Source organism: Hyperolius riggenbachi, chromosome 2 (assembly GCF_040937935.1).
Source record: "Hyperolius riggenbachi isolate aHypRig1 chromosome 2, aHypRig1.pri, whole genome shotgun sequence".
Taxonomy (NCBI): Eukaryota; Metazoa; Chordata; class Amphibia; order Anura; family Hyperoliidae; genus Hyperolius; species Hyperolius riggenbachi.
In genome coordinates this window covers 540,515,636-540,543,513 of record NC_090647.1, presented here as the reverse complement: position 1 = coordinate 540,543,513, position 27,878 = coordinate 540,515,636, and the positions used below count along the sequence as shown (strand labels likewise).

At 47.7% G+C, this 27,878-nt stretch overlaps 1 protein-coding gene across 3 annotated transcripts in view; it reads right to left on the bottom strand.

Annotated features, from left to right (window-relative positions):
- The window catches only part of LOC137545090 (OX-2 membrane glycoprotein-like), an 83,304-nt gene that overhangs the window by 35,755 nt on the left and 19,671 nt on the right, over positions 1–27,878 (bottom strand). The window contains exons 1-3 of one of the 3 annotated variants that reach the window (XM_068266200.1): positions 21,798–21,971; positions 18,089–18,421; positions 2,648–2,950 (exon numbers count right to left, since the gene is read on the bottom strand). In XM_068266200.1, the coding sequence (XP_068122301.1) occupies positions 2,648–2,950; positions 18,089–18,421; positions 21,798–21,828 (667 nt within the window). In that variant the 5' untranslated portion in view covers positions 21,829–21,971. Of the gene's footprint in view, positions 1–2,647; positions 2,951–18,088; positions 18,422–21,797; positions 21,972–27,878 lie in introns of those variants that run through there. The other 2 variants (XM_068266201.1, XM_068266199.1) reach the window with 2 other exon arrangements.

Genomic DNA, 27,878 nt, shown 5'->3' with positions numbered 1-27,878 from the left:
AGCCTCCTTTAAATGCAGGTATAGAGTTTGCCATAACGACTTCCTGTGGCAATGCATTCCACATCTTAATCACTCTTACTGTAAAGAACCCTTTCCTAAATAAATGGCTAAAACGTTTTTCCTCCATGCGCAGCTCATGTCCTCTAGTCCTTTGAGAAGGCCTAGGGACAAAAAGCTCATCCGCCAAGCTATTATATTGCCCTCTGATGTATTTATAAATGTTAATTAGATCTCCTCTAAGGCGTCTTTTCTCTAGACTAAATAAACCCAGTTTATCTAACCTTTCTTGGTAAGCGAGACCGTCCATCCCACGTATCAATTTTGTAGCTCGTCTCTGCACCTGCTCTAAAACTGCAATATCTTTTTTGTAATGTGGTGCCCAGAACTGAATTCCATATTCCAGATGTGGCCTTACTAGAGAGTTAAACAGGGGCAATATTATGCTGGCATCTCGAGTTTTTATTTCCCTTTTAATGCATCCCAAAATTTTGTTCGCTTTAGCTGCAGCGGCTTGGCATTGAGTACGATTATTTAACTTGTTGTCAAGGAGTACTCCTAAGTCCTTCTCCAAGTTTGATGTTCCCAACTGTATCCCATTTATTTTGTATGGTGCTAGACCATTGGTACGACCAAAATGCATGACTTTACATTTGTCAACATTGAATTTCATCTGCCATGTATGTGCCCATATAGCCATCCTATCCAGATCCTGTTGCAATATGACACTATCTTCCTGAGAGTTGATGAATCTGCACAATTTTGTATCATCTGCAAAAATAGCAACATTGCTCACTACTGCATCTACTAGGTATGTCAGCGCTGCATAATACGTTGGCGCTTTATAAATACAATAAATAATAATAATAATATAATTTAATGTAGTAGTAGCCGCGCTAGTGGAGTACATCGGTCACACTACGAGCACATCGCACGAAAGTTAAGAGCGCACACTATGCTGTTGGACCGCACTATGCTGTTGGACCGCACACTGTGTGCACACGCTAAAATTAACTACTTACGGACAGCCGTAATTGAAATCTACGCCGTTTTGATGGCTATCTGGCTGCCAGGGCGTAGATTTCAATTCACCGCCGCTGCGCATATCCGCCATTTTCGTCGCTCCCGCTGATCTCGCCGCTGAATCCTTGCCATCTCCCGCCACAACTCACTCGCTCTGCCTGTCTCTATGATGGCAGAGTTCCTGTGAACGGGTCAGAGCTGATTTCATTGGTTCCTGACCCTGTCTTTCAATCAGTGGCGCAGCTAGGGTGCTTGAGACCCGGTGCGGATAATTCACCGATACCCCCCCCCCCCAAAAAAGCGAAGCGCGCAGCGGCAAAAAAAATGGGTGTGGACATGACATGACATGGGTGGGGGTAACTGTAATGTAACTGTAAGGCAGTGGGCTAATATAGGTAGCCAGAATAGTTGCCCCCAGCATAGGTTAGATAGGTAGGTGCCCCCTGTATAGGTTAGTTAGGTAAGTGCCTCCAATATAGGTAGCCAGTATAGTTGCCACCAGTATAGGCTAGCTAGGTAGCTAGGTAGGTGCCCCCAATACAGGTTAGATAGGTAGGTGCCCCAGTATAGATTACATAGGTAGCTGCCCCCAGTATAGGTTAGATTGGTAGGTGTCTCCAGTGTAGTTTAGATAGGTAGCTGCCCCCCAGTAGAGGATAGATTGGGTAGGTGCCCCCCAGTATAGGTTAGATAGGTAGCTGCCCCCCAGTATAGGTTAGATAGGTAGCTGCTGCCCAGTATAGGTTAGATTAGGTAGGTGCCCCCCAGTATAGGTTAGATAAGGTAGGTGCCCCCCAGTATAGGTTAGATTAGGTAGGTGCCCCCAGTACAGGTTAGATTAGGTAGGTGCCCCCCATTATAGGTTAGATAGGTAGCTGCCCCCCAGTATAGGTTAGATAGGTAGCTGCCCCCAGTATAGGTTAGATAGGTAGCTGCTGCCCAGTATAGGTTAGATAGGTAGGTGCCCCCCATTATAGGTTAGATTAGGTAGGTGCCCCCCAGTATAGGTTAGATAGATCCTGTTTAGCCGGAAGCAGTGTGTGTATCAGCGTATGCAGAGAGGAGAGGACCAGCGGCGACTGAGCGGTGATGGGAATGCAGGGAGGTGAGTCGTTTAGTACAGGCTCCCCTGCGCATTGCTCTATGAAGTCTGGAGGGGGGAGCACGGAGGCCAGTTCTGGGAGAGGGAGGGAGAGGTCGGGCTGCCCTCCCCACGGCTGCGGCTCTCCCCTCCATGCAGCGCACCCCCTCTAGGGAGGCTGGGGTCACCCCACCTGGTGCGGGTCGCACCCCCCGCACCCCCGTCACGACGCTAGTGCAACTGACCACTGTGAACCCAACCTTAAACTTAAAAAAGAAAAGTTTTATTATACTGTTTATATACTCTCCCATGGATCTAGGGAGAGATCCCTTATTGGTATTAAAAGAGGCTTGTATGGTGACTGCAGCAACCAGAGCAGTTGGCAGCAATCCTGTGGAGGTGGAGCTGGAGGGTTTAGCTAGAGAGGACAGGGCTGCAGTAGCAGATCATGTGTCTGGGAAGTCATATGACAGTAGAACTAGAGTGCAGGAAGGGTAGGGTGGAGGAAGGTGGTTATAGCAATTAGCATTTCATATGCATACTTACTTGTAACATCTAGAGCAGCAGAGAGGCGTCTGTCAGAGTGGAGTGTTGGGTGTTTCACCACACAGGTCACTTCTTTCATCCCCTGAGTGGTCTTGTGGGTGAAGTTACTGATGACAGTCACTGTCCCATTAGCGTCTTCTCTGGTGTAAGTATGGGGTGTTATCTGAGGACCATCCTTAGAGTTCCAGGAGATCTCAGGGGCTGGTCTGCCAGCGGCTGAACAGGTGGCAACAAAAGACTCCTCTGAAGCTTTTTGGGGACGGACAGGATGTACTCTCAGAACCAGGTCCATTACATATGGTTCTAAACAAAAGAAATACAGAAGTTGGAAAATAATGCCTACAGCAATAAGGTAAATGGGCCCAGCAGAAGAAAGATGCTGGGCTTCACTTATTAACCCCCCTGGTGGTCTATTAAAAACCGCCAGGGGGCAGCAGAGCAGTTTAAAAAAAAATAAAAATTAAATCATGTAGGGAGCCCAGGGCTCGCTGCATGTTAGCCGCTGTGCAGCGGCATCCCCCCGCCCTCATCGATCGCTTCCGGCGATCTCCGATCAGGAAATCCCGTTCACAGAACAGGATTTCCTGGAGGGCTTCCCCCGTCGCCATGGCGACGGGCGGCATGATGTCACCGATCAACCCCTCAGTGCTGCCTGGCACTGATTGGCCAGGCAGCGCACGGGGTCTGGGGGGGGGGGGGTGGCGCAGCGAGTGGCGGCGATCAGAGTGCACACGCAGCTAGCAAAGTGCTAGCTGCGTGTTACAAAAAAAAAAGTGTGCAAATCGGCCCAGCAGGGCCTGAGAAATCCTCCTGCGCAGCATAGCCCGTGCTCAGCACGGGCTTACTGCCAGGGAGGTTAAAGGGACTCCGAGCAGTAAATATAATCAAAATCTGTACTTACCTGGGGCTTTCTCCAGCCCACCGTATGCGCCGTACTGTCACGCTGGCCGTCGTGATGACGCAAGGCGGCCGGCATGGTGACGACTGATGTCATCTTTCAGGAAGAAGGAGCCTGACACTCGGACCCAGGGTCCATCTGAAAATGGCGCAGGGAGAAAAATGGCGCACCGTTCTGCCGTTAAATGTATCATAAAACGCTATTTACCATTTTAATGTAAATACAATAAAACAGTAAATTTTGTTTTATGCTACATTGATTGCAGAGCGGTGCGCCATGAAAAACATGCAGGGCACTGGGTCGGTAGTATAGGCAGCGGGGGCTGCTAGTGTAGGCAGCGGGGGCTGGGGGAGAGAGGCAGCGGGACACTAGAGGGCATAGGCAGTGGATGTATGCAGAGGCATACATTACCTTGTCCTGGGCCGGCGATCGCTCCTTCCCTCTGCTCCTTCCATTCGTTTGCTGTAGTCCTGCAGCAGCCAATCACCATGCGGAGACTGAAGCCACATGGTGATTGGCCGGCTGCAGGACTACAGTAAATGAATGGAAGAAGGGAAGGAGCGGAGGGAAGGAGCGATCGGCGGCCCAGGACAAGGTAACGTATGCCTCTGCACATCCTCCCCCGATGCCTATGCCCTCCAGTGTCCCGCTGCCTCTCTCCTCCCCCGACCCCTGCTGCATTTTTGAACACTTATAACGCTATTTAGCGTTATAAGTGTAAGGCACACTGCCTGCGCCATTTTTAACACTTATAACGCTAAATAGCGTTATATAATGTAAGTCTATGGGGTGCCCTTTTTATCCCCTGGCGCTGTGCGCCATTTTTAACCGACCCGCGGACCCAGTGTCGCCGGGAGCTACCGGGAGCCATTTCTGAACGAAGGCCTGGGAGAAGAGCCAGAAGGACGCCGAGAGACCTCCCGACCTACGTTGGGCTGGAGAAAGCCCCAGGTAAGTTCAGATTTTGATTATATTTACAGCTCAGGGTCCCTTTAACGTTCTTCCACAAGGCATGTAGCAAACTGGAAAAAAAAGCTTTGTTATTGCAGAACTCGGCCCTGAACTGTCACCCAAGGGATTATTGAGTCCTGAACCTTGTGGGCCAGGGATGCCCAACTCCAGTCCTAAAGGGCCGAGATGCTGACACATTTTTGGCACAGCGTAATTTTATTGATGGGACTGAATCAGGAAGGGTGTGGGTCATCAAGTAGAAGACATTTGCTATTTCTCTGTCCATCCTAAACACAGGCATGGATATGGTCCTCGAGGACTGGAGTTGGGCATCCCTGCTATGGACGACAGTTTTTATGGGTGTGATCACACAGTTTAACATTGTGTTGAAGCACTTTTTGATTTTTCACAACCTTCACTCTTATTGGGTACACACTGAGCTTTCCTACATTGCACCATGTTTTGAGCCCACATGCAGCATCCCAGAAACTTTGATTGTGTAAGGCTTGGTGGTGTATTCTCCACAGTCAGCATGCAACGCATGAGCTGGCGTGGAGGAGGTACACACACCAGCACAAGGAAACAGGCTATCCCTAGTATAGTGGAGGGGAGGACTGACTCCAATAGGAGATTGTGGCGGCAATGAACCGATATATGACATAAGCAGGAACGCTGACTAGGACTGGAGTAATACAGGGAACAGGACTCAGAAGGATTCGCTATCTCCTCGCAGAGATGAACGCAATCCACAAACGGTAACAGAACAGGATTCAGAAGGATTCGTTATCTCTTCGCAGAGATGAACGCAATCCACAAACAGAACCAGGAGCAGGGTAACTACCTCAGCACGGGTGGTCACGGTACGCGCAACCTACCAAAACGTGCTGGAAAGCTGACTAACTGCACACAGGATATAAACAGTTCGTGTACGTATACATCAGCGACACTGATGTATCAACGTAACACGAATACAAGGAAAATAATAAACGTGCTGGTATGCATATATATTGGCAATGAACCAATATATGATGCAAAGACCAGCAAAGTATCTTTAGAACAAGAAACACGATCGAGGGCTGAAGCGACAGCAAGACAGGCTTAAACTGAAGCTATGAAAACCCGAGGAGTCCTGCAGGAAGCAGATCTTTATACTGAGGTCATCCAATGGGAGCAGACATGCAGATTCCCACACAGGTGAATAATAATCAGTCACAAGCTGACAGCAGGGAAAGGCAGACAAAGCTATGCAGCTTGCATGGAAAGAGATCAGAACTGCCTGAGCTGCAGCACTACTACTTCCAGCACTACACGCTGCAGCAGCGATCATTACAGTACCCCCGCCCTTAAAAGCGGATTCCAGACGCTTTTCAAAACTGAAATTCCCAACAAAACAGTCTGACTGATAATTCATGATGACCGGGACAGCCCGGCAAGACCGAATTCCAGAATCAGTCCCCACAAGACTGGACCTATCAGAACCAGAACCTACAGAACCATGCCCATCAGTACTACAAGCCCCAGTGTGACACCCATCAGAACCATGATTTCCAGAAGAAAGCCCTCCGAAACTCCCTGAGCGATACCCACCGCCTTCCAGGAACCGTTCAAAAACGCCAAAGCCTTTGCAATGCCCACCGGGACTGTCTTTACCAACACAAAACCCACTGTTGAACCAGTCCAAGGCACCGGGACAAGTTTTCTCAGAGACCTCCCAGCACACCTTGAAGCTCCAAAGAGATCCCCATAGGTCAGAACGCCCCTTAGGCTCACATGGAGAACTATCAAGAACCCCTATGGAACCTAGGGCAATTCCCGAGTCAGGGCCACAAGGACAAACATCAAGATCAGGGCTTTCAGGGACCAGAACCATCTCTGGGCATGCAGGCAGACTGGCAACATCAGAACATGTTCCCACTAAGGAAGCATCAGAGCACGCTAACACCTTAGACACACTTGGGCATTCTGGCACACAAAGAACATCTGGGCACACTGGCACAAGAGAAACCTCTGGGCATGTCAAGGAACTGTGAGCCTCAGGGTCAGCCAAGACAGGACCAAAACCAGGACTGGCCAAAAAAAAATCATCATGACTAGACTTCGCAACTACTGGACTTTTACACGAGAATGCAGGATCAGACTTAGATGTCGCTGATTCCAGCAAAGTCAGTAACAAATCAGATTCAGGGGCACTAACAAGACAGGACAAATCTTCTGATGTATGCACTGAACCAGATAGGGACTCCACAACTACCTCTGGACTGGACAGAGACTCATCTAATACACTGGATTGGAGCTCATGAGGCGCTGCAGAACAAGTCAGTATTGCAGCAGCCCCCACTGGACTAGGCAAAACTGAGGAATTCCCTGGACAGGAAGGGGACTCTGGAACCTCTGCCACAGCGGCCAGAGAACCAGAATCTTTCAGGATACAGGGCTGGGTTTCAGGAACACTCATCAGACCGGACTGAAATTCTGAGATTTCTATTATTTTGACCAGAGAATCAGAATTATCCATGTTACAGGGCAAGACTTCTGAAACATTCAGAGGACAGGGCTGGAGTTCCTCGGCTGTTACAACACTGGAGAGGGACTCAACAACATTGGTTAAATCAGACTGTATACAGGGCAAGGTATCTAACACACTTGCTGACGAGGACAATATTTCAATGGCTTCTGCTTTGCTGGGCAGAAATTCATCAAGTTTTATTAGAGCAGACTGTAATTCCAAAACAGCTGCTAGACAAGTGAATATTACTGCAACACCAACTGAGGTAAGCAGTGCCTCAGACTCCTCTGCTAGAGGGTTTGAAGTATCCAAAGTACTGGGTGAAGCATAAGACTCTGCGACCACAGCTTCACTGGACAGGATCACTGAACAGTCCATATTGCAGGGCAAAACCATGGAAGCACCTGCTGGACAGCATAATGATTCTGTGACCTGAGTTTCATTGGAGAGATCTACTGCACAATTCATGGTACAGGGCAAATTTACTGGAACATTTTCTGAACAAGGTAATAATTCTGCGATTTCAGGTTCACATAGCAGATGCTCTGAGCTATTCACGATACAGGGCAAATTTACTGGAATATTTTCTGAACAAGGTAATAATTCTGCAATTTCAGGTTCACATAGCAGATGCTCTGAGCTATTGACGAAACTAGAGCGAGGTGTAGAAACAGGAAGATCAAGACACAATGTTTGCACATCTGAATCACCATTCATTTGTAAAATTGGAAAATTCAGATGCTGGGGTTCTGAGGTTTCTAGACAGGATTGCTGGGACTCGGAAACTGATGTAGTGCATCTATTGGCATCTGCTGGATCAGACAGGAGTTGAACTTTATTAACACAGGTAATTTCTGCAGAAGTGTTTGCAGAGGCAGGCAAGATTTTTCTGGTGTCTGTTTCACTGAACAAAGAGTCATGAGTACTGGCTAGGCTGGACTTGGAAGCATGGCCGGATTTCTGGCAAGGCCACATAGGCCATGGCCTAGGGCACCAGATAAACAAGGGGCGGCCTGCACACAGTGGGCATTATTTGCAGGACATTATTTGCAAGTGTCCAAACAAATGAAAGTGGTCAGAATAACTGCACTATTAGTACCAGCTGGCATCTGCCTGTGCTGTGCTACAGGCAGCTGCAGTCCATTAACCAAACGTTTGTGAACAGTGTGTGACTAGCAAAAAGCCAGACCTTGTCCAATAACATAGCAGCAACTCCAGGCAGTTCCAGAATGCCAGGTCTCACACACTTGGTGTGGGGGATGAAAGGACCAGGGGCAGCACCAGCAAATAGTACAGAATACAGAAGGCAGCGTCTCACAGTACCCATTTCTTAATTATTGATTGGCCAGCGCTGTTACCCTGGAGAAAGCAGTGGGTACAGGACTCATTTTTACGTGTTGCTGACCCCACCCAATGTCCAATTGTGAGCCACTTTTGATTATGTGTGTGTGGTGGACGGCTCCCACCACGCCCATCACCTGTAGATCGCTTGATTGACCAGTTCCCCCCCTGTGACATGATTGATTCACTTCACGTTGCCATGGAGACCTCGGCACTAGCCCCAATAGTGGACACCATCGGCCCAAAATTTTTTGGATGGGTGTGTGTGGAGAGAGGTGGTAGGATACGGTTTCGGTTGGGGCGGCTGGTAATAGTCGGCCTTGGGCAGTAAGAAGTACAAATCCGGCCCTGCTTGGAAGTCAGCAGGACCTTTGGATTCTCTGCTGAGAAATTTGCGCAGGGCAAGGTTAAGAATGTATCAGTGGCTTCTGTTTTACTGGTAAGTAACACTGAGTTATCCATGGTACAGGGTGGAATTGCAGGAACTTCAATTTCACACAAAAAGAGCTCCGAATCACCTGCTGAATCAGCCAAAGGTGCTGAAGCAGGCGGGTCAGAACGCCAAATTTGCGAATTCGGAGTCACATAAAAATCATCCAAAATCAGTTCCCACACATCAATCAATGGAGCCACAAAGTCATACCCACACACACCAGTTTTTATTAGGTTATAGGCAGACTTAATGCATGCATTCAATACTAATTCACTTTTTGCACTGTAAAATTGACAAAATGAACTTGAATCATTCTTCCATTCATTGACCAGAGCTTCCATCTCTCCTTTCTCAAATGGAGGATTCCAAGCATACTTAACAGGCAGATCATGGTTTGCAGATATGATTGTAGCAGGGACATATATTGGGTTAATTAGCAGGTGATTGGCAGATTCCTTATTCCTAAGAATCTCCAATACCTGTAGCAAGTGCTGAACTGTAGTGTATGCAAACTTTCCTTGCTTCACAAATAAGTTTATTTGTTCAATACTCTGTAATATCTCCTCATAATCATACTCAGATAATTCTTTTAAACAAAAATCTTTATTTTCCCTAGCCAGGGAGGAAAGTTCATTAGTAGTTTCATAAGTCCATTTAACTCCCCTGAAAGACAATTGCATTTCATTATCTGTTAATGGCAGAATCTCATTATAGGTCTCAGTCGCTAAGGATAACAACTCTGCAGATCGGACACGTTTCTTAGAACGTTTGCGTTTTGCCTTAGACCCTGCTGTTTTTGGTGATTTATTCAAGGCTGCAGGAAAATTATCAGTAACACTTTCTGCTTGCTGAACATTTTTGCAAGCAATTGAAGGAGTAGCTGATTGGCCTGCTGCCAGGAGTTCATTAAGAGGAAAAGGCAATGGATCTATGCGCAACCAGTTATGGATCACAAACGCTAGAAATTCCAGCGGTCTCTCTTTCAAATCGGAATGATTGAGAACATCAAATGCCCACTGGAATAATTCCCCTTTAAACAAAATATAACTTAGTTGGAGTGCCCAGGTTGAAACAGGAGTCGCTTGGAGATCAGGATTGGCCAGGAACCTGGCACATTCAGAGAAAAACTCATTTTCTGTTTCAGAGCTAAGTTCTTCAAATTTCTTAAAGGAACAGGAACCATAATTAACAGTGTCATACTTTCTGGGAATCCCCCCCACAATGGGGATTGGTAATGGGGTTTTCATAATGTAAGGCTTGGTGGTGTATTCTCCACAGTCAGCATGCAACGCATGAGCTGGCGTGGAGGAGGTACACACACCAGCACAAGGAAACAGGCTATCCCTAGTATAGTGGAGGGGAGGACTGACTCCAATAGGAGATTGTGGCGCACAGAGCCGGTGCAGATCTGACAGCCACAAACAATGCTTTCGTTATAACGTCTCAGCGCAAAGTAGCGCTGAGCGCATAAACCAGAACTGAGGAGATCAGGACAGGTAGACAGAATGAACGCTTGCTAGCTAGCAGCTACTTAGCGACAGCAAGCGTCCAAAACAAGACAGACTGGAATGAGGCAGCCAATGCGATTGCAGCGATGGCGTGCCTCACAAAGACAGGACAGGATAGTCAGGAAATAGCAGGATCAAGATAGATGAACGTAACACAGACAAATATACAATAAGTATGTTTTCCTAGCGTATTACAATTACAGCTATCAATGAAACTATTTGTAACGTCTGACTAACATATGTATATATCGGCAATGAACCGATATATGACATAAGCAGGAACGCTGACTAGGACTGGAGTAATACAGGGAACAGGACTCAGAAGGATTCGCTATCTCCTCGCAGAGATGAACGCAATCCACAAACGGTAACAGAACAGGATTCAGAAGGATTCGTTATCTCTTCGCAGAGATGAACGCAATCCACAAACAGAACCAGGAGCAGGGTAACTACCTCAGCACGGGTGGTCACGGTACGCGCAACCTACCAAAACGTGCTGGAAAGCTGACTAACTGCACACAGGATATAAACAGTTCGTGTACGTATACATCAGCGACACTGATGTATCAACGTAACACGAATACAAGGAAAATAATAAACGTGCTGGTATGCATATATATTGGCAATGAACCAATATATGATGCAAAGACCAGCAAAGTATCTTTAGAACAAGAAACACGATCGAGGGCTGAAGCGACAGCAAGACAGGCTTAAACTGAAGCTATGAAAACCCGAGGAGTCCTGCAGGAAGCAGATCTTTATACTGAGGTCATCCAATGGGAGCAGACATGCAGATTCCCACACAGGTGAATAATAATCAGTCACAAGCTGACAGCAGGGAAAGGCAGACAAAGCTATGCAGCTTGCATGGAAAGAGATCAGAACTGCCTGAGCTGCAGCACTACTACTTCCAGCAACACCTGCTGCAGCAGCGATCATTACAGATTGATTGCAACATTCGCAAAATTGCCAGCAAATGATGGTTGAGGCTACTTTCAGCGATGTGCGGCTCGCAGTGCTTCTCACGTGAACAGCGTTAGTTCATGTGATAAGTGAAGGTTATCACGCAATCACGTGCGCTTTTCATGTGAAATCGCGCAAAAAGTCCTTATAGTTTTTGAGAAAATCAATTTTAAAGTTCTTCTTCTGAGTGTGGGAAATGTTTCAACGGCCGACTTTGGTGGTTTATAGCAAAGCCCCCTTATGTTCTAGAAACACCAAATTTGCAGGGTATGTTAAAATGGGCAGTGGGAACAAAGGGCTTTGCTATTAATCTCTAAAGTCAGCGGCCGTTCGCCTGCCATTTAAGTCTATGGAACCTACTGCGATCAGCCGTTTCGTGAACATTTGCAGTAAATTCGCGTTCGCGAATCAAAAATGTGATGTTTGCTCCATCACTGACTGCTTCACTTGGAAGAGGAGCAACAAGAAAGTTGGCCTGGGGAGGGGGGGCACAAGTATGAAGCCGGTCTTGCTAACGTGAATGAAATGACTACACTCTGTGTTAGACAATGTCATATAGACTGAACTGGATGTGAGAATGCTGTGGGCAGAGCTGTACTCCTGGATGTATACAGCTTAATATTTGCCATGAATTATCCTTAGCTGTCCTTTACTTGTATTCAGGGCTGAGGAAGAGGCGAGAGAGGCTCTAGCCTCAGGGCGCAGTGTAGGAGGGGGCGCACAATTCACTCAGTTATCATTCCCTTATTGTGTTTGATAAATATCTAGAGATTTAGGTGTCGGGGGCCCTGGGGCTTCTCTTAGTCTAATAGCAATCAGTGTGTGACAGCTGGGGTGGGAGGGATGGAGGGGCGCACTTTGGTGCAGGGCCGGGCCGAGGCATAGGCTGGAGAGGCTCCAGCCTCAGGGCGCAGTGTAGGAGGGGGCGCAGAATTCATTGAGCTGTCATTCCTAATTGTGTTTGAAGCAGAAAGAAATAAGAAAAGGGGATACATGGCAGTGACTGCAAGCCAGATAACTAGATATTAAGTTGTTGGGGAGGTTGTGGGCCCTGTGGCGCCTCTTAGTCTAATAGCAATCAGTGTGTGATGGCTGGGGTGGCAGGGATGGAGGGGCGCACTTTGGTGTCTCAGCCTTGGGTGCTGGAGGACCTTGTGCCGGCTCTGCTTTGGTGTCTCAGCCTTGGGTGCTGGAGGACCTTGTCCCGGCTCTGCTTGTATTTAGAAGGATTTTATAAGCATAGCATGGATTTTCTATTTTATATCATTGTGCCATCATTGTGAATTGTGCAACAATCTCTCTGTTGTGCAATTACAGCTCAGTGTCAGGCCTGGACCCCACTAGAGCGTTCTTTTGGGATTCTATTTGCTAATAGTGCTTGTAGCCCAGAGGCGCTTTATCTGTGGCTACAAGCACTATTAGCGAATAAAGAGGTGATCGTTGATGACTAAGGAGAAAGTGGTGATCGATGCTGTGATTGGGCAAAAATGCTTTTGAGACCTTATAATCTGGTTCTTAATAGAATCCGGTAAGCCAGCACTGTATTGGGTGTTTGGTGACGGTGAAGAAATTGTGGAATATCCTATAGCGCTGAGGTTATTCAAGAAATAACCTGATTACAACTGCTTGGCCAGCAAGTGGATTTGCTCAGCCTTACCACCTCCTAGTCGAACACTGTTCCAGTTGCAACTTCACTTCAATTGCAGCATTTGTAACCGCGTGTGTTCGTACCTCCCAACTTTTTGAGATGAGAAAGAGGGACTCTTAAGCCACACCCCCTGATCACGCCCCCGTCACACCCCTAGTCACGCATACCATAATGATTTAATAAGAAAATATGTTGTTTTATAATTCAAACCAGACCGGTTCTTTCTATCCTGGTTAATTTTCCTTCATATTAACATTTTAAATATATCAATTTAAAGGATGGCAGACAATCAAACACATGTTTTAGTAGAGAAATACATATATTTACATAGAAAGAGGGACAAATTCCTGAAAGAGGGACAAATGAGGAGGAAAGAGGGACAGGGCTATGTGTGTTCCAATAGCTGACACACGGTGCAGCTACACGACAGCAGAAAACCACCACCTGGCAAGTCTAGAGGTGGCTCCGCACTCAAATGTGCCTGCAGTTATGGAGGCCACACCAAAGCCTGTGCCAAGCACCTGGCAGGGCATACATGTAAAAAAGGCGCCTGGAAAAAAGGGTGCAGAGGATTGACGCTAGTCTTAGCAATATTCTACTACTGCATTTTGATAGTAAAATACCTGTAATATACTGTATACAGATATTTTACTATGGCTAAACATAACCCTACTCTCACACAAGAGCTTTAAAATGATATCCATCTTTCCATAGTTACATTGGGGCGACTTTTTCTCAAAGTCAGCAGCTCCACTCAGCAGAATGGAGCTGCTGACTTTAGGAAAAAGTCGCCCTGTGTAATACAATGTAACTATGGAAAGATGGATATCATTTTAAAGCTCTCTTTCTCCTCTTTCTGACGACCCCTAAATTGTCGCCCTACGTCTTTTAGTTTTCTCTATTTTCGCAATCGAAATGGCGGCCGCGGCAATTTCAATCGCGAAAACTAAAAGGCGCAGGGCGGCGATTTATATATCATTGGAAAGATGGAAAGAGGAGAAAGAGAGCTTTAAAATGGTATGCATCTTTCCATAGTTTCTGCACTGCTCGGAGTCCCTTTAAGCTGACCCCACCATCTTTTGCAAAGCTGCGATGTGCAGCAGTGGCGTAGCTAAGGAACTATGGTCCCCGATACAAGTTTTACATTGGGGCCCCCCAAGCACTCTATACATAACAATTGATACGGCGCATCAAAACCTGCCAATGGCAACTACAGTGTCAGAGGTGCAAGAAGGGGATGGGGAGCAGTTTGTTAATGATTACCACTATTCAAAATATCTATAGAAAGTGATTATTACCAGCACAGGACCAATAGAGAGTTAATACTGTAGTTGAGGGAAGGCCCTTCGGGGCCCCTCTGGCCCCAATGCGGTCGCTACCTCTGCATCCCCTCTTGCTACGCCCCTGATGTGCGGCTATAAAGGTAAATTTCAGCTCCCGGAGGAGCCCGATTAGAGGCAAGAGGGGGCAGTTTCTACAGACAGGCTTGCGGAAAAAAATGGCTTGCACATAACTAAAAGTTAACCACAAGCATTTTTTTTTCCACAAGCCTATCTGCGGAAATTGTCCCCATCCCACCCTCCGCCTCTGGGTGCAGGAGTTTACCTTCATAGCCGCATATCGCGGCTATTGAAAAGCTGCGATTTGCGGCAAAGAAGGTACAGCAGTGGGGGGGCAGACCCCCTTCCCCTTTGCGCTCCCCCGCCAGCTATTTTTGCTAAATGTAGAGCCTGCAGTGAGTGTGGAAGCAATTACTCACTTACTTCCTTGCGTTCCACCGCTCCCCAGTGGGCGGCATTGCCGGAAGTGACACGGCGAGCGGTGGAATGCACGGAAGTAAGTGAGTAATTGCTTCCACACTCACTGCAGGCTCTACATTTAGCAAAAATAGCTGTCCGGGGAGCGCGAACTGGGAGCCCCAGGTGAGGGAGGGAGGGAGGTCTAATTAATATAGGGTGACCAGGCGTCCTCTTTTGACCGGACAGGTCCACTTTCTCCGACCTGTCCGGGGCGTCCTGGCAGGTTTTTGAAATGTCCGGGTAAAGAGCCGTTTGGGAGCCGAACACGAGCCGGCTCTTTAAAGGGAGCCGAACCCACCCGCCGGTGCCCTTACGCCACCGCTCTGCCTCCTCTCCTGGCATTGCCCCCCCCCCCGCCGCGTCTCCACTGGCGTCCCCGCCGGCGTCATGGTAACTGACCACCTAGTGAGATCCTTGGACAGAGCTCAAGACTCAAGCTACCCGGCCGCTGTACTCCAAATGCGGAACTGACGTCACTTCCTGCATTTGGAGTACGGCAGGTAGCGTGTGCATTTTCTCTGTCCAAGGATCTCACTAGGTGGTCTGTTACCATGATGCTGGTGGGAACTTGGCTACGGCAGCAGTGGGGGAGAGGCGCGCACCGGGATACAGGTACAGCAAGCAGCCTGCACCCAGCGACCACTCACTCTGCCCAGCCATCCTGACCTGTACCCAGCCATCCTTCACCCTGCGTCCAGCCACTATTCACCCTGCAGCCAGCCACCCTTCACCCAGCCACCCTGCACCCAGTTACCCTTCACCCAGCCACCCTGCACCCAGCCACTATTCACCCTGCAGCCAGCCACCCTTCACCCTTTACCCAGCCACCCTTCACCCAGCCACTATTCACCCTTTACCCAGCCACCCTTCACCCAGCCACCCTGCACCCAGCCACTATTCACCCTTTACCCAGCCACCCTTCACCCAGCCACCCAGCCACTATTAACCCTGCACCCAGTCAACCTTCACCCAGCACCCAGCCACCCTGCACCCAGCCACTATTCACCCAGCACCCAGCCACCCAGCACCCAGCCACCCTGCACCCAGTTACCCTTCACCCAGCCACCCTTCACTAGTGATGAGCGTAATGCCCAATTACGATTACACGAAACTTCGTGAAATTCAAAATTACGTGAAATTTTGTGTTTATGGGGAATTTCATAATTACGATCTTTTTCATAATTACGATTGTTTAGGTAACACAAACAAATCAGAATTTCATGTTTAACACGCAAATTCGACCTTTCTCAAAATTGTGTTCCAGTCCAGAGGCTCCTGATACATTTAAAGCAACAGCACTTGCAGGTACCTTTGCATTATCAGATATTGCAAGGCCCAAAGCCAAGTGTCTCAGCATGCATGACCGCTAAGTGCACCTTGACAAAGAGCACCTGTCTTGGGACACATACACACATCAGACTATAGTCTTTTGAAAATGAAAGATCACAGACCAATTTTACCCCGTTCCATGTAGTATGAGAGCCATACCATCACTGTCTATTCTATTGAGCTGAACTCCCCATCAGAAAAAAATCTTTGCAAGATGCTGCACACACAGATGCTGTACAGACACAAAAGATCAGTATCTGCAAAAGATCTGTTCCTGCAAAAGATCTGTTCCTGCAAAATGCATTCATAGTCTATGAGATATGCAGATCATCATACACACCTTGAATTAACTGACACCCAGTTACCCTTCACCCAACCACCCTGGAGCCAGCCACCTTTCACCCAGCCACCCTGCACCCAGCCACTATTCACCCTGCACCCAGCCAACCTTCACCCAGCACCCAGCCACCCTGCACCCAGTTACCCTTCACCCAGCCACCCAGCACCCAGCCACTCTGCAGCCAGCCACCCTGCACCTAGTTACCCTTCACCCAGCCTATAAGATTGCATTTGTGGGGAAATGTGCTTCCAATCTCATTGCATTTGTGGGGAAATGTGCTGCCAATCTCATTGCATTTGTGGGGAAATCTGCTGCCAATCTCATTGCATTTGTGGGGAAATGTGCTGCCAATCTCATAGCATTTGTGGGGAAATGTTCTGCCAATCTCAAAGCATTTGTGGGGAAATGTGCTGCCAATCTCATTGCATTTGTGGGGAAATCTGCTGCCAATCTCATTGCATTTTGTGGGGAAATCTGCTGCCAATCTCATTGCATTTGTGGGGAAATCTGCTGCCAATCTCATTGCATTTGTGGGGAAATCTGCTGCCAACCTATTATTAAATACAAAGAAGACCAAAGAAATTATTCTGGACTTTAGGACCACCAAAAAGACTACTCATCTACCGCTAATGATCAATGCAGAGGCTGTGGAGAGAGTTTCCAGCTTCAAATTTTTGGGAGTCACCATCGCAGAGAACCTGTCCTGGGCTGACAATGCTTTAGCTCTAACTGGCAAAGCACAACAACGCCTCTACTTTCTGAGAAAACTAAGGAGCGCTAACCTCCCACAGAAGCTGCTGGTTAATTTCTACAGATGCACTATAGAAAGCGTTCTGACCAATTGCATGACGGCCTGGTACAACAGCTGCACGAAGGCTACTAAAGAAGCCCTGCAGCGAGTTGTTAAAACAGCAGAAGCCATTATTGGCACTGAACTACCATCACTGGAACTTTTGTATAATACTCGCAGCTTGAGAAGGGCCAAAAACATTATCAAGGACAACACTCACCCTGGAAATGCCTTGTTTGAGCTCCTTCCATCAGGTAACCGTTTTAGATCAATCCGCACACACACAAACAGACTGAAAGACAGCTTTTTCCCATCCGCCATAAAATTGATAAACTCTGAATCCTCTCTGAAATAATTAACACTGTGTACAAATTGTTTAAACATCTGTAATACCTGGCATACTTGTATAATTTCTTCTCTTCCTTGTTACTATCACTATGTTCCCTATATGCACCGTGGGGTTGTCATGAAAAGTAATTTCGTTGTGTTACACAATGACAATAAAGTGAATTGAATTGAATAAGATTGCATTTGTAGGGAAATGTGCTGCCAATCTCGTTGCATTTGTGGGGAAATCTGCTGCCAAACTCATTGCATTTGTAGGGAAATATGCTGCCAATCTGATTGCATTTGTGGGGAAATATGCTGCCAATCTGATTCCATTTGTGGGGAAATCTGTTGCCAATCTCATTGCATTTTGTCGGGAAATCGTTTGCGAATCTGATTACATTCTGTGGTCGGCCGGCCCTCTACCATGAGGTCTGGAAAAAAAACAGCCCTCCATGCCTGCGAAGTTCGAGAGCACACAGCTAAGGTCTATATTTAGCCCCACCCACGACCATGCCCACATGCTGTTGTGATCCTCCTCTTTTTTGGAAATTAAAATATGGTCACCCTAGATTAATACCAGCACTTTTAAAATAGGAAGTACTGACCTTGTACAGTTAGAGTGATAATGTCCTTGAATGAACCTTCCAGGAAAGTGGAGAAGATACAGTAGTAGACCCCCTGATCAGACAATGTAACATTGTGGATTCTAATGGGCCCTCTTCTGTGCCCATTGTGCAAGAATGTCACTCTTTCCTTTGCAAACTGAGTGAGCTTGTGTTCTCCATAATATCTACTGTAGGAAAGAAAGTCTCTATCATGCCCATTTTCTATCTTCTTCCAGTGGATATGTGTAGTCGTATTCATCGTTTCTGCTCTGCATCTGAACGTTGTGTTCGATCCCACCCAGGCATGGACCTTGCTGCGTTCGACTGAAAGTCCTGAAATACAATGAAAGAAGGATAGTGTACAACAATACAAGTTGTATCGAGATGTGCTAAGCGGTGACTGCCTTTAGCATGATACAATCCTTAACAAGATCAGGTTCCACGGTTTTTACCCCTTAACCTCCTTGGCGGTTAATTTTTTCTGCAAAAATTGCAGAATTCCATTTTTTTTTTATTTTTTTTTTAATGTTTCATGTAAAGCTACCAGAGTGGTAGCTACATAAAACACCACTAGAGGGCGCATGTGGCCCTCTAGTCCGATCGTCGCCGGCATCTATAGCAAACAGGGGAACGCGTATATAACGCGTTCCCCTGTTTGGCTTCTCCTGTCGCCATGGCGACGATCGGGATGACGTCATGGACGTCAGCCGACGTCCTGACGTCAGGGACACACGATCCAGCCCATAGCGCTGCCCGGAACTCATTGATCCGGGCAGCGCAGGGCTCTGGCGGGGGGGGCCCTCTTCAGCCGCTGCGTGCGGCCGATCGCCGCAGAGCGGCGCCGATCAAGCTGTGCGCGCGGCTAGCAAAGTGCTGGCTGCGCGCACAGCAATTTACAAAATGAAAATCGCCCCACCAGGGGCTGAGATCTCCCCCTGCGCGGCATAGCCCGAGCTCAGCTCGGGCTTACCGCCAGGGAGGTTAAAGTGGTCTGAAACTCTCTCATAACATTCGAGAAATATGTGTTTACCTACTATTTATTACCCATACAGTTATCATATTTGCTTCTGTGCACAAGTAATATTGCCTGTTTACAAATAAGGCCCCAAAGAACAGTTTATCTGCTCTGTAAGCTGCCATTGCATTTTATTCAAGCTGCATTTTTACTATAATTAAAATCTTCTGATGAGCTCTTCTGTACTGTGTGCATGGGAGAAGCATAGAGAACTCCTTTTCAGCATGTCATGCTGGGCATACACGGCCCAGATTCTTCTTATCAATCGAGCCGCTGATGGCTCGATTGATAATTTCCGACATGTCCGATCACCGCATGGATCGATTCCCGGCTTGATCACCGCGGGCGGACAATAGGCAAAATCGAAGCGCTGAGAAGGAAGTGCCCGCAGGGACCAGCGGGAATCGATCCGCGCGGACGAGCGGTGACGCAGCGGCATCGAGCCGCCAGCTCGATACCGGCACAGAAACGAGCCGTGTATGCCCAGCATAACAACTGAGGAATGTTGACAAAAGATGTTATCTCCTCTTCAAATAAAAAGCGGAAGGGACTTTCCACTGCAGAACAAAATGGTTAACTGAATGCTGTTCTGCCACAATTTTTTTTTTTTTGTGCTAGTAGGTTTAAAAGGCTGTAAGGAATATTTTAGAGAAAAGAAGAAATAGACATGTGTATGTACAGTGCCTAGCACACAAATAACTAGGCTGTGTTCCTTTTTTTATTTCTCTGCCTGAAAGAGTTAAATATCAGGTATGCAAGTGGCTGACTCAGTCCTGACTCAGACAGGAAGTGACTACAGTGTGACCCTCACTGATAAGAAATTCCCCCTTTTTTACCTCTTTCTTGCTCTCAGAAGCCATTTTCTACTAGGAAAGTGTTTTATAGTTGGAATTTCTTATCAGTGAGGGTCACATTGTAGTCACTTCCTGTCTGAGTCAGAACTGAGTCAGCCACTTGCATACCTTATATTTAACTCATTCAGGCAGAAAAATAAAAAAGGAACACAGCATAGTTATTTGTGTGCTTGGCACTGTACATACACATGTCTATCTCATTATGTCACATTTCAGTTTGGGTATCCTTTAAAGGGAACCTTAACTGAACGGGGGGTAAAGAGTTTCAATTACGTGGGGCTATTACCAGCCCCCTGCAGCAGTCCTGTGCCCTCGGAGCCGCTCTGGAATCCTCCGGTTCCCCGCTGTCACTTAGTTTCGTTTTTAAAGACTCACCAATCGGCCGGCCGCCATGCGTATTATTGGACGCATTCCCTACTGCAATTAGAGCTGTTGCGGAGCGCAATGCGTACAAAGATATGCGTTGCCGCATTCCGCACGCATAGATATGCGTATTTTGTACGCATTGCGGTCCGCAACAGCGCTAATATAAAACAGATATAAAACAGAGAGATAGCCATGACAGCTTGTCCACCACATTGCTACAATGTTTTTAATCCATTTATTTGCGCAATAGTTTGGTGTATTCAGCTAATCTCCCTTGTTACCTGTTTATTTTCCTACACTATCATGCCCTGTTCACAGTGCTCAGTTGCAGAGTGATGCATGACCAGGGGCAACCTGGTCATGACGCCAAGTGACGCATTTACGTCAGTCAGCATGGGCCGTAGAGCGGCATTTCACACGCGCCCCCCGTGTCCACCACTCAACCCCCTCCCCTGCGTCCGGCACTCTGTTACCTTGTTGTGAGCTGGAGGCTTCTTCCTCCATTAGCCCCCGCCGGCCCCTCTCCTCCGTACGTCATGCCTTGTGTGCTCTCTCACAGCAGCGCGTCCTGCAGCTGTGAAGAGGCAGAAGCAGGAGAGGAGCTTTCTTTAGCGGTGATGTATAACGCAGCTCCGCAACGTCCCATTGTGAACCTAGCCTTACTGACAGATCGATTACTTCCAACATGTCCAATCGGATTGATTTCCAATCGATTTTCCATAGGAGTAAACAGAAAAATCAATCGGAAAACAATCGGAAATTAATTGGGAATCACACTGGACATGTTGGAAATAGAGAAGTCGGCGAACAGTTCGCCGTTGAACCCCTCTCACTGTACTACTTCCGGGTCGCTATGACCCGGAGTAGTATGGCTGCGCTGGGCCGGCGGTGCGCGTCCTTGATCGCGCTCCTGTTGCCGGGCACTTTCTGCGCATGTGCGCGATGTCATGAGTGACGTCACGCTCATGCGCAGAGAGTGCCCGGCAACAGGTGCGCGATCAAAGAGGCGCACCGCCGGCCCAGCGCACCCGTACTACTCCGGGTCATAGCAAACTGTTCGCTAGCATCTCTAGTTGGAAATAATCGATCTGACAGTAAATCTGCTAAAAATTCTCATTGTGTGTACCAAGCATAAGGCCCTGTTCACAGTGGAACATTGCAGTGCTGCGTTATAAAGTCTTATAACGCAGCTTACCACACTGCGATGATAAGCCTATGGGAAGTTCACAGTGCAACGTTAGCGTCACATTGTTACATGTAGCGTTATGGTAACGCACTGCCCCCAGGCAGAAAGCATAATTTTCATTGCCTGCACGCTTTACTGTACCGACTGTATGTGACAGTAACAGAACATCAATGTGCGTAGCGTTACCACCTTTTTTTTGCGTTGCGTTGCAATGCTGCATTGTGACTTTTACATTGCATCACAACGCAATGTCCCACTGTGAACCTAGTCTTAAACGATACCAATTACCTGGCAGTCCTGCTGCTGATCTTCCATGCATCAGTAGTGTCTAAACCAAACACTGTCTTGTAAAATTAATACCTTTTAATGGCTAACTGATAAAGTTAAATGATGCAAGCTTTCTGGGATCTAGTCCCCTTTTTCAGGCATATTTCCAGATGTAAGCTGAAGTAAAACACTGATGCAGGGAAATAGCAAACACAAAGATGGCAGTTGTGCTGGTTATTGTTTAGCAGTTAGATGTCAGGTGATCAGCAGTTTTACTTCAGCTTACATCTGGAAATATGCCTGAAGAAGGGGACTAGATCCCAGAAAGCTTGCATTATTTAACTTTATCAGTTAGCCATTAAAAGGTATTACTTTTACAAGACTTTTTTTTTTTTTCTTTCTACTACATAATTTGTTTGGCTAACACGGTACAGAAACATTTTTACTACTAAACCAAACACCCAAACATGTGCATGCGGCAAATGCAATCAAACTTCAGTCAGAAACATGTCATCTGCATGCTTGTTCAGGGTCTATGGCTACATGTGTTAGAGGCAGAGGATCAGCATGACAGCCATGCAATGGTATTGTGTTAAAAGGAAATAAATATGGCAGCCTCCCTATAACTCTCAGCTCAGGTGTGCTTTCATGATTATATGATACTGTAAATTAGTCATAGTTACACAGTTATTTGGGTTGATAAAAGACATACGTCCATCGAGTTCAACCAGAGAACAAAGTACAACACCAGCCGGCTCCCTCACATATCCCTGTTGATCCAGAGGAAGGCGAAAAACCAGGGGCATTGCTAGGATCTAAGAGATCCGGGGCACTTTTGAGCACTCCAGCTGAAAAATGGGTGTGGCCGTGCACCAAAATTTGGGTGTAGTCATGGGTGGAGCAAATTTACATGGACTTAACAGCGGTCTATGTAGGCCTGCCCAGTAAAATGTTGGATGAATCCCCCTCTCCATTAATGCAAACCCCTACAGCCCCCCCCCCCCACCCCCTATTCATCATCAATGAGCCAAACTTTGACCCCTTATCCCAGAGTCAGCAAACACACGGCAACCAATCAGCTATGCTTTTTACCTGGACTGCCCCCCCCCCCCACACACACACACCTATGTGAAAGCCAGCACAGAAGCCATTTTGCAATCTGTGTTTGGCTGCTAGACAGATCAGGGACAGCGTGTTGTGACAGGGAGAGGGTTAGGTAGGCCTGTGTTCTGTGTCTGCAGTGCAGATTCTTGAATTTCTTGCTGCTACCACACTGTCCTGAACAGCTAAGCCCTTCTTAGGGCTGATATGTTTGTATTGCTCTTCTGTGGCCAGTGCACAAGATAGCTGATGGAGACAGTGGCGTAGCAAGAGTTTAAAGGGCCCCATAGCAAAACCTTCATGGGGCCCTCAGATGTAGGCACTCTTTAGCTATGCCACCTGCCCCTGCCCTATGGATATACGTTAACTGGCAATTTACACTCTCGTGCCATCTGCACTATCTATAGTTCATCAGCACTGAGATCGTGAAGGGACACAACAAAGTTAGTGGTGAATACATCAAGTATCACCTGGGCCCTCTCTGCTCCAGGGCCCCATAGCAGCTGCTATGGCTATTGCTATGCCTCTGGTTGGAGAGAGGTCTGCTGGTCCTAGCAGTGCACCGACCAAAACCCACCTTCATACCACTACTGGCATCTAGTATCCACTGGCCCATGTGTAAAACCTCAGTGCTGTAGGAGACAAGTCTGCTGGCCCTAGTAGTGCCCCGACTATAACTTAGTAATCCTTCACACCACTATTGGCATCTAGTATCCACTACTGGCCCCTGTAAGACCTCAGTGCAGAATCAGTGTTTTTTTGGGTCACTTAACTGTCATTGAATTACCTCAGCCTGACCATAAGGGCTGGAAAACCGCTATCACCTGCACTCCCACAGTTGTGCGCTCAAGCATGGCGGCCACTAAACACCACTACACAAAGATTGCCACCGAGAGGACTAACATTTATGTCCTAGAGGTGTCAACTGGTAAAAACAAACATATGCTCACCCGACAATCACTAAAGGTCTTTGCGGTTGTTTGCGGACTGTGATGCGTTAAACACAGCGTTTTGTCTGTCAGTGTGAAGCGGGTGTAACCCTTACACTACCTGATGGACATGACAGATGTTTTAAAGCACTTTATTCCACCAATTTAGGAATGTACTGGGATTTCTGCCCTTTAGCGATTAAAACATGACTCTGCGGCAACTTCGTAATTTTTAGTGGGACTTTTGGCATGGGCCCCCCTCTGGAATGCCACAGCCCAGGTGTCAGGCCCCTTGAAACAACTTTTCCATCACTTTTTTGGCCAGAAACAGTCTTTGTAGGTTTTAAAATTCTCCTGTCCATTGAAGTCTATGGAGATTCGCAGATTCGCCAGATTTTCCCCTCATCTTAGTACATCCTGGTATCGTACCCTTCCAAAGCTCCCAACTGTCTCTCTATAGTAGCGACACGGTAGTGTAGCAATAGATGCAGGAGAAGCAGAGGTTGTGACCACATTGGGGCACCTGGACCAGAGGAGCCCACTAGGGGCCTCCTTCATTAGAGTGACCAGACGTCCCGGATTGCCCGGGACGCGTCCCGGATTCGGGGTCCGCTGTCCCAGGCTTAATGAGGTCCTGGGAAACGTCCCTCTTTTAGCAGCGGGATTTCCCGGCCTCGGGACTCTGGCCACTCTCTCCTCATGAACTGGCAGCGGCGTCTATAGACGCCGTGCCAGTTCATTGCCCGCAGCCCCGCTCTAGCCTCCTCTTCCGGTGTCTGTTCCGACACCAGCAGGCGAGCAGGGCTACGGCAAGATGGCTGCCAGAGCCCTGTACTGGAGACTATTTGTGTCTCCAGTACAGGGCTTCGGGCGCCATCTTGCCGTAGCCCTGTCAGCGCGGGAGAGAAGATCAGCAGCAAGATGGTCCCGGGAGCAGCGCGCCAGAGGCCGGAGACTTCTGCCAGGTGAGTAAATGCTTTCTTTTCCAGGTGAACTTTGCCCGCATTGCGTTTCTTGTCTGGTGAAATGTTTGCCTGCATTGCGTTTCTTTTCTGGTGAAATGTTTGCCCGCATTGCGTTTCTTTTCTGGTGAAATGTTTGCCCGCATTGCGTTTCTTTTCTGATGAAATGTTTGCCCGCATTGCGTTTCTTTTCTGGTGAAATGTTTGCCCGCATTGCGTTTCTTGTCTGGTGAAATGTTTGCCCGCATTGCGTTTCTTTTCCAGGTGAACTTTGCCCACATTACGTTTCTTTTCTGGTGAAATGTTTGCCTGCATTGCGTTTCTTTTCTGGTGAAATGTTTGCCCGCATTGCGTTTCTTTTCTGGTGAAATGTTTGCCCGCATTGCGTTTCTTTTCTGATGAAATGTTTGCCCGCATTGCGTTTCTTTTCTGGTGAAATGTTTGCCCGCATTGCGTTTCTTGTCTGGTGAAATGTTTGCCCGCATTGCGTTTCTTTTCTGGTGAAATGTTTGCCCGCATTGCGTTTCTTGTCTGGTGAAATGTTTGCCCTCATTACGTTTCTTTTCTGGTGAAATGTTTGCCCGCATTGCGTTTCTTTTCTGGTGAAATGTTTGCCCGCAGTGCATTTCTTTTCTGGTGAAATGTTTGCCCGCATTGCGTTTCTTTTCTGGTGAAATGTTTGCCCGCATCGCGTTTCTTGTCTGGTGAAATGTTTGCCCACATTACGTTTCTTTTCTGGTGAAATGTTTGCCCGCAGTGCGTTTCTTTTCTGGTGAAATGTTTGCCCGCAGTGCGTTTCTTTTCTGGTGAAATGTTTGCCCGCATTGCGTTTCTTTTCTGGTGAAATGTTTGCCCGCATTGCGTTTCTTTTCTGGTGAAATGTTTGCCCGCATTGCGTTTCTTTTCTGGTGAAATGTTTGCCCGCATTGCGTTTCTTGTCTGGTGAAATGTTTGCCCGCATTACGTTTCTTTTCTGGTGAAATGTTTGCCCGCATTGCGTTTATTTTGTACTGACATGTTGCCCGCATTGCGTTTATTTTGTACTGACATGTTTGCCCACATTGCATTTATTTTATACTGACATGTTGCCCGCATTGCGGTTATTTTGTGCTGACATGTTGCCTATTACGTTTATTTTCTGGTGTCCGGGGTAACTGTTACTGCATTTATTATTTAATGGTCATAGATGGCTATGTTTGCTGCTTTGTGGTTACGGTATACTATTAGCATCACACAGTTTCTGCACACCCATGATGCAAAGTCTCGTTTGTCCACATCATGGTGTAAACACTGCTTTCTTATGCCTCGCTGTTACATCATTACGTTAGCTCCGCCCATACAATGTCATGGCCACGCCCATTTTTTGCCAGTCTTCGGCGCTGCGCGCTCCTCAGTCCTCCCCACTTTTCGCTGCGGCGCCCCCCCCCCCCCCCCCTGCCCCACTCCCCGTCCCAGGTTGGACCCACAAAAATCTGGTCACTCTACCTTCATCCATCTTATTAGCTTTGTATTGGTGCTATGCTGAAAATGAACACCTCTACGTATATGTGCATTGAATAGTGGCAATCCTTACCAAATACACTTCTCTGACACTGCAGCTGTCCTTGGTAGCAGGCCTGGATTTACATCACAGGAGCCTATAGACACAGAAGTTCTGGCGCCTTAGTCTCCGCCCGCAAATTCTTACAGGAATGCTCACCATACCGCTCAGCAAATGTGCTGTCTGGCCCGACTGACGCCTTTCCCCTGCTTTCCCTGCCCAGCATAGTTAGGCAGAGGTAACTCCCAGTATTGGGTAGCCATATGAACCCCCAGTAGATAGAGGTGCTCAAAATATTAAGTACTCCAAGAAGCCCTCAGATATGGGTAGTCAAACGTGCCCTGAAATAGGCAGATGTACACATTTGCAGGCCCGGATTTACATTACAGGAACCTATAGGCACAGATGTCCTGGCACCCTAGACCTTGCCCTCCATGAACCTACAAACTAGGGATGGGACGACGAATCCGGCGAATCCATGAATCCCTCGAATATTGGGAAATATTCGAGATTCGTGGATTCGAATCCTGACGCCATTTTCCACTATACGAATCCGCCGAATCCCGACGTTGCATCGCCGCGCATCCGCTGCTCGCACTCGTCCTCCTCCGACCCCCCCCCCCCCGCGCCTCCTCCGCCTGCCCGCATACTGTATCAACTCACCTATCCATAGCGGAGTGCAGAGTGGCAGACCTCTCGCTGACTTCCTGGTTCCCTCTAGTGACGGCTTTTACAATGACATCATCAGTAAAAGCCGATCCGGCCACTAGAGGGAACAGCGGAGTAACGAAGAGGTCTGCCGCTCTGCGCTCCACGGGAAAGGTGAGTAGATACTTATGCAGGGGTGAGCGGAGGAGGCACGGGGGACGGAGGAGGCCGTGGGGGGTTGGGGGTGAGCAGAGGAGTCACTGAGGGGGGGGGGGGGTTACCTACCTATTGGACACTATACCTACCTACCTACAGGCCACTATACCTACCTACAGGCCACTATACCTACCTACCTACCGGCCACTATCCTTACCTACCTACCTGCAGGCCGCTATACCTACCTACCTACCTACAGGCCGCTATACCTACCTACCTAAAGGCCCCTATACCTACCTACCTAAAGGCCCTTATACCTACCTACCTACTTACCTAAAGGCCCCTATACCTACCTACCTACCTAAAGGCCACTATACCTACCTACAGGCTTCAATACCTACCTACCTACCCACCTACCTACAGGCCCCCTATACGTACCTACCTACCTAAAGGCACCTATACCTGCCTACCTACATACCTACCTATACTTAAGGCCCTATACCCTGCTACCTATACTGAAGGTCCCTTTACCTACCTACCTACCTACCTACCTAAAGCCTCTATACCTACCTACCTACCTACCTACATACCTACCTATACTTAAGGCCCTATACCCTGCTACCTATACTGAAGGTCCCTTTACCTACCTACCTAAAGGCCCCTATACCTACCTACATACCTACCTATAATTAAGGCCCTATACCCTGCTACCTATACTGACGGTCCCTTTACCTACCTACCTACCTACCTAAAGGTCCCTATACCT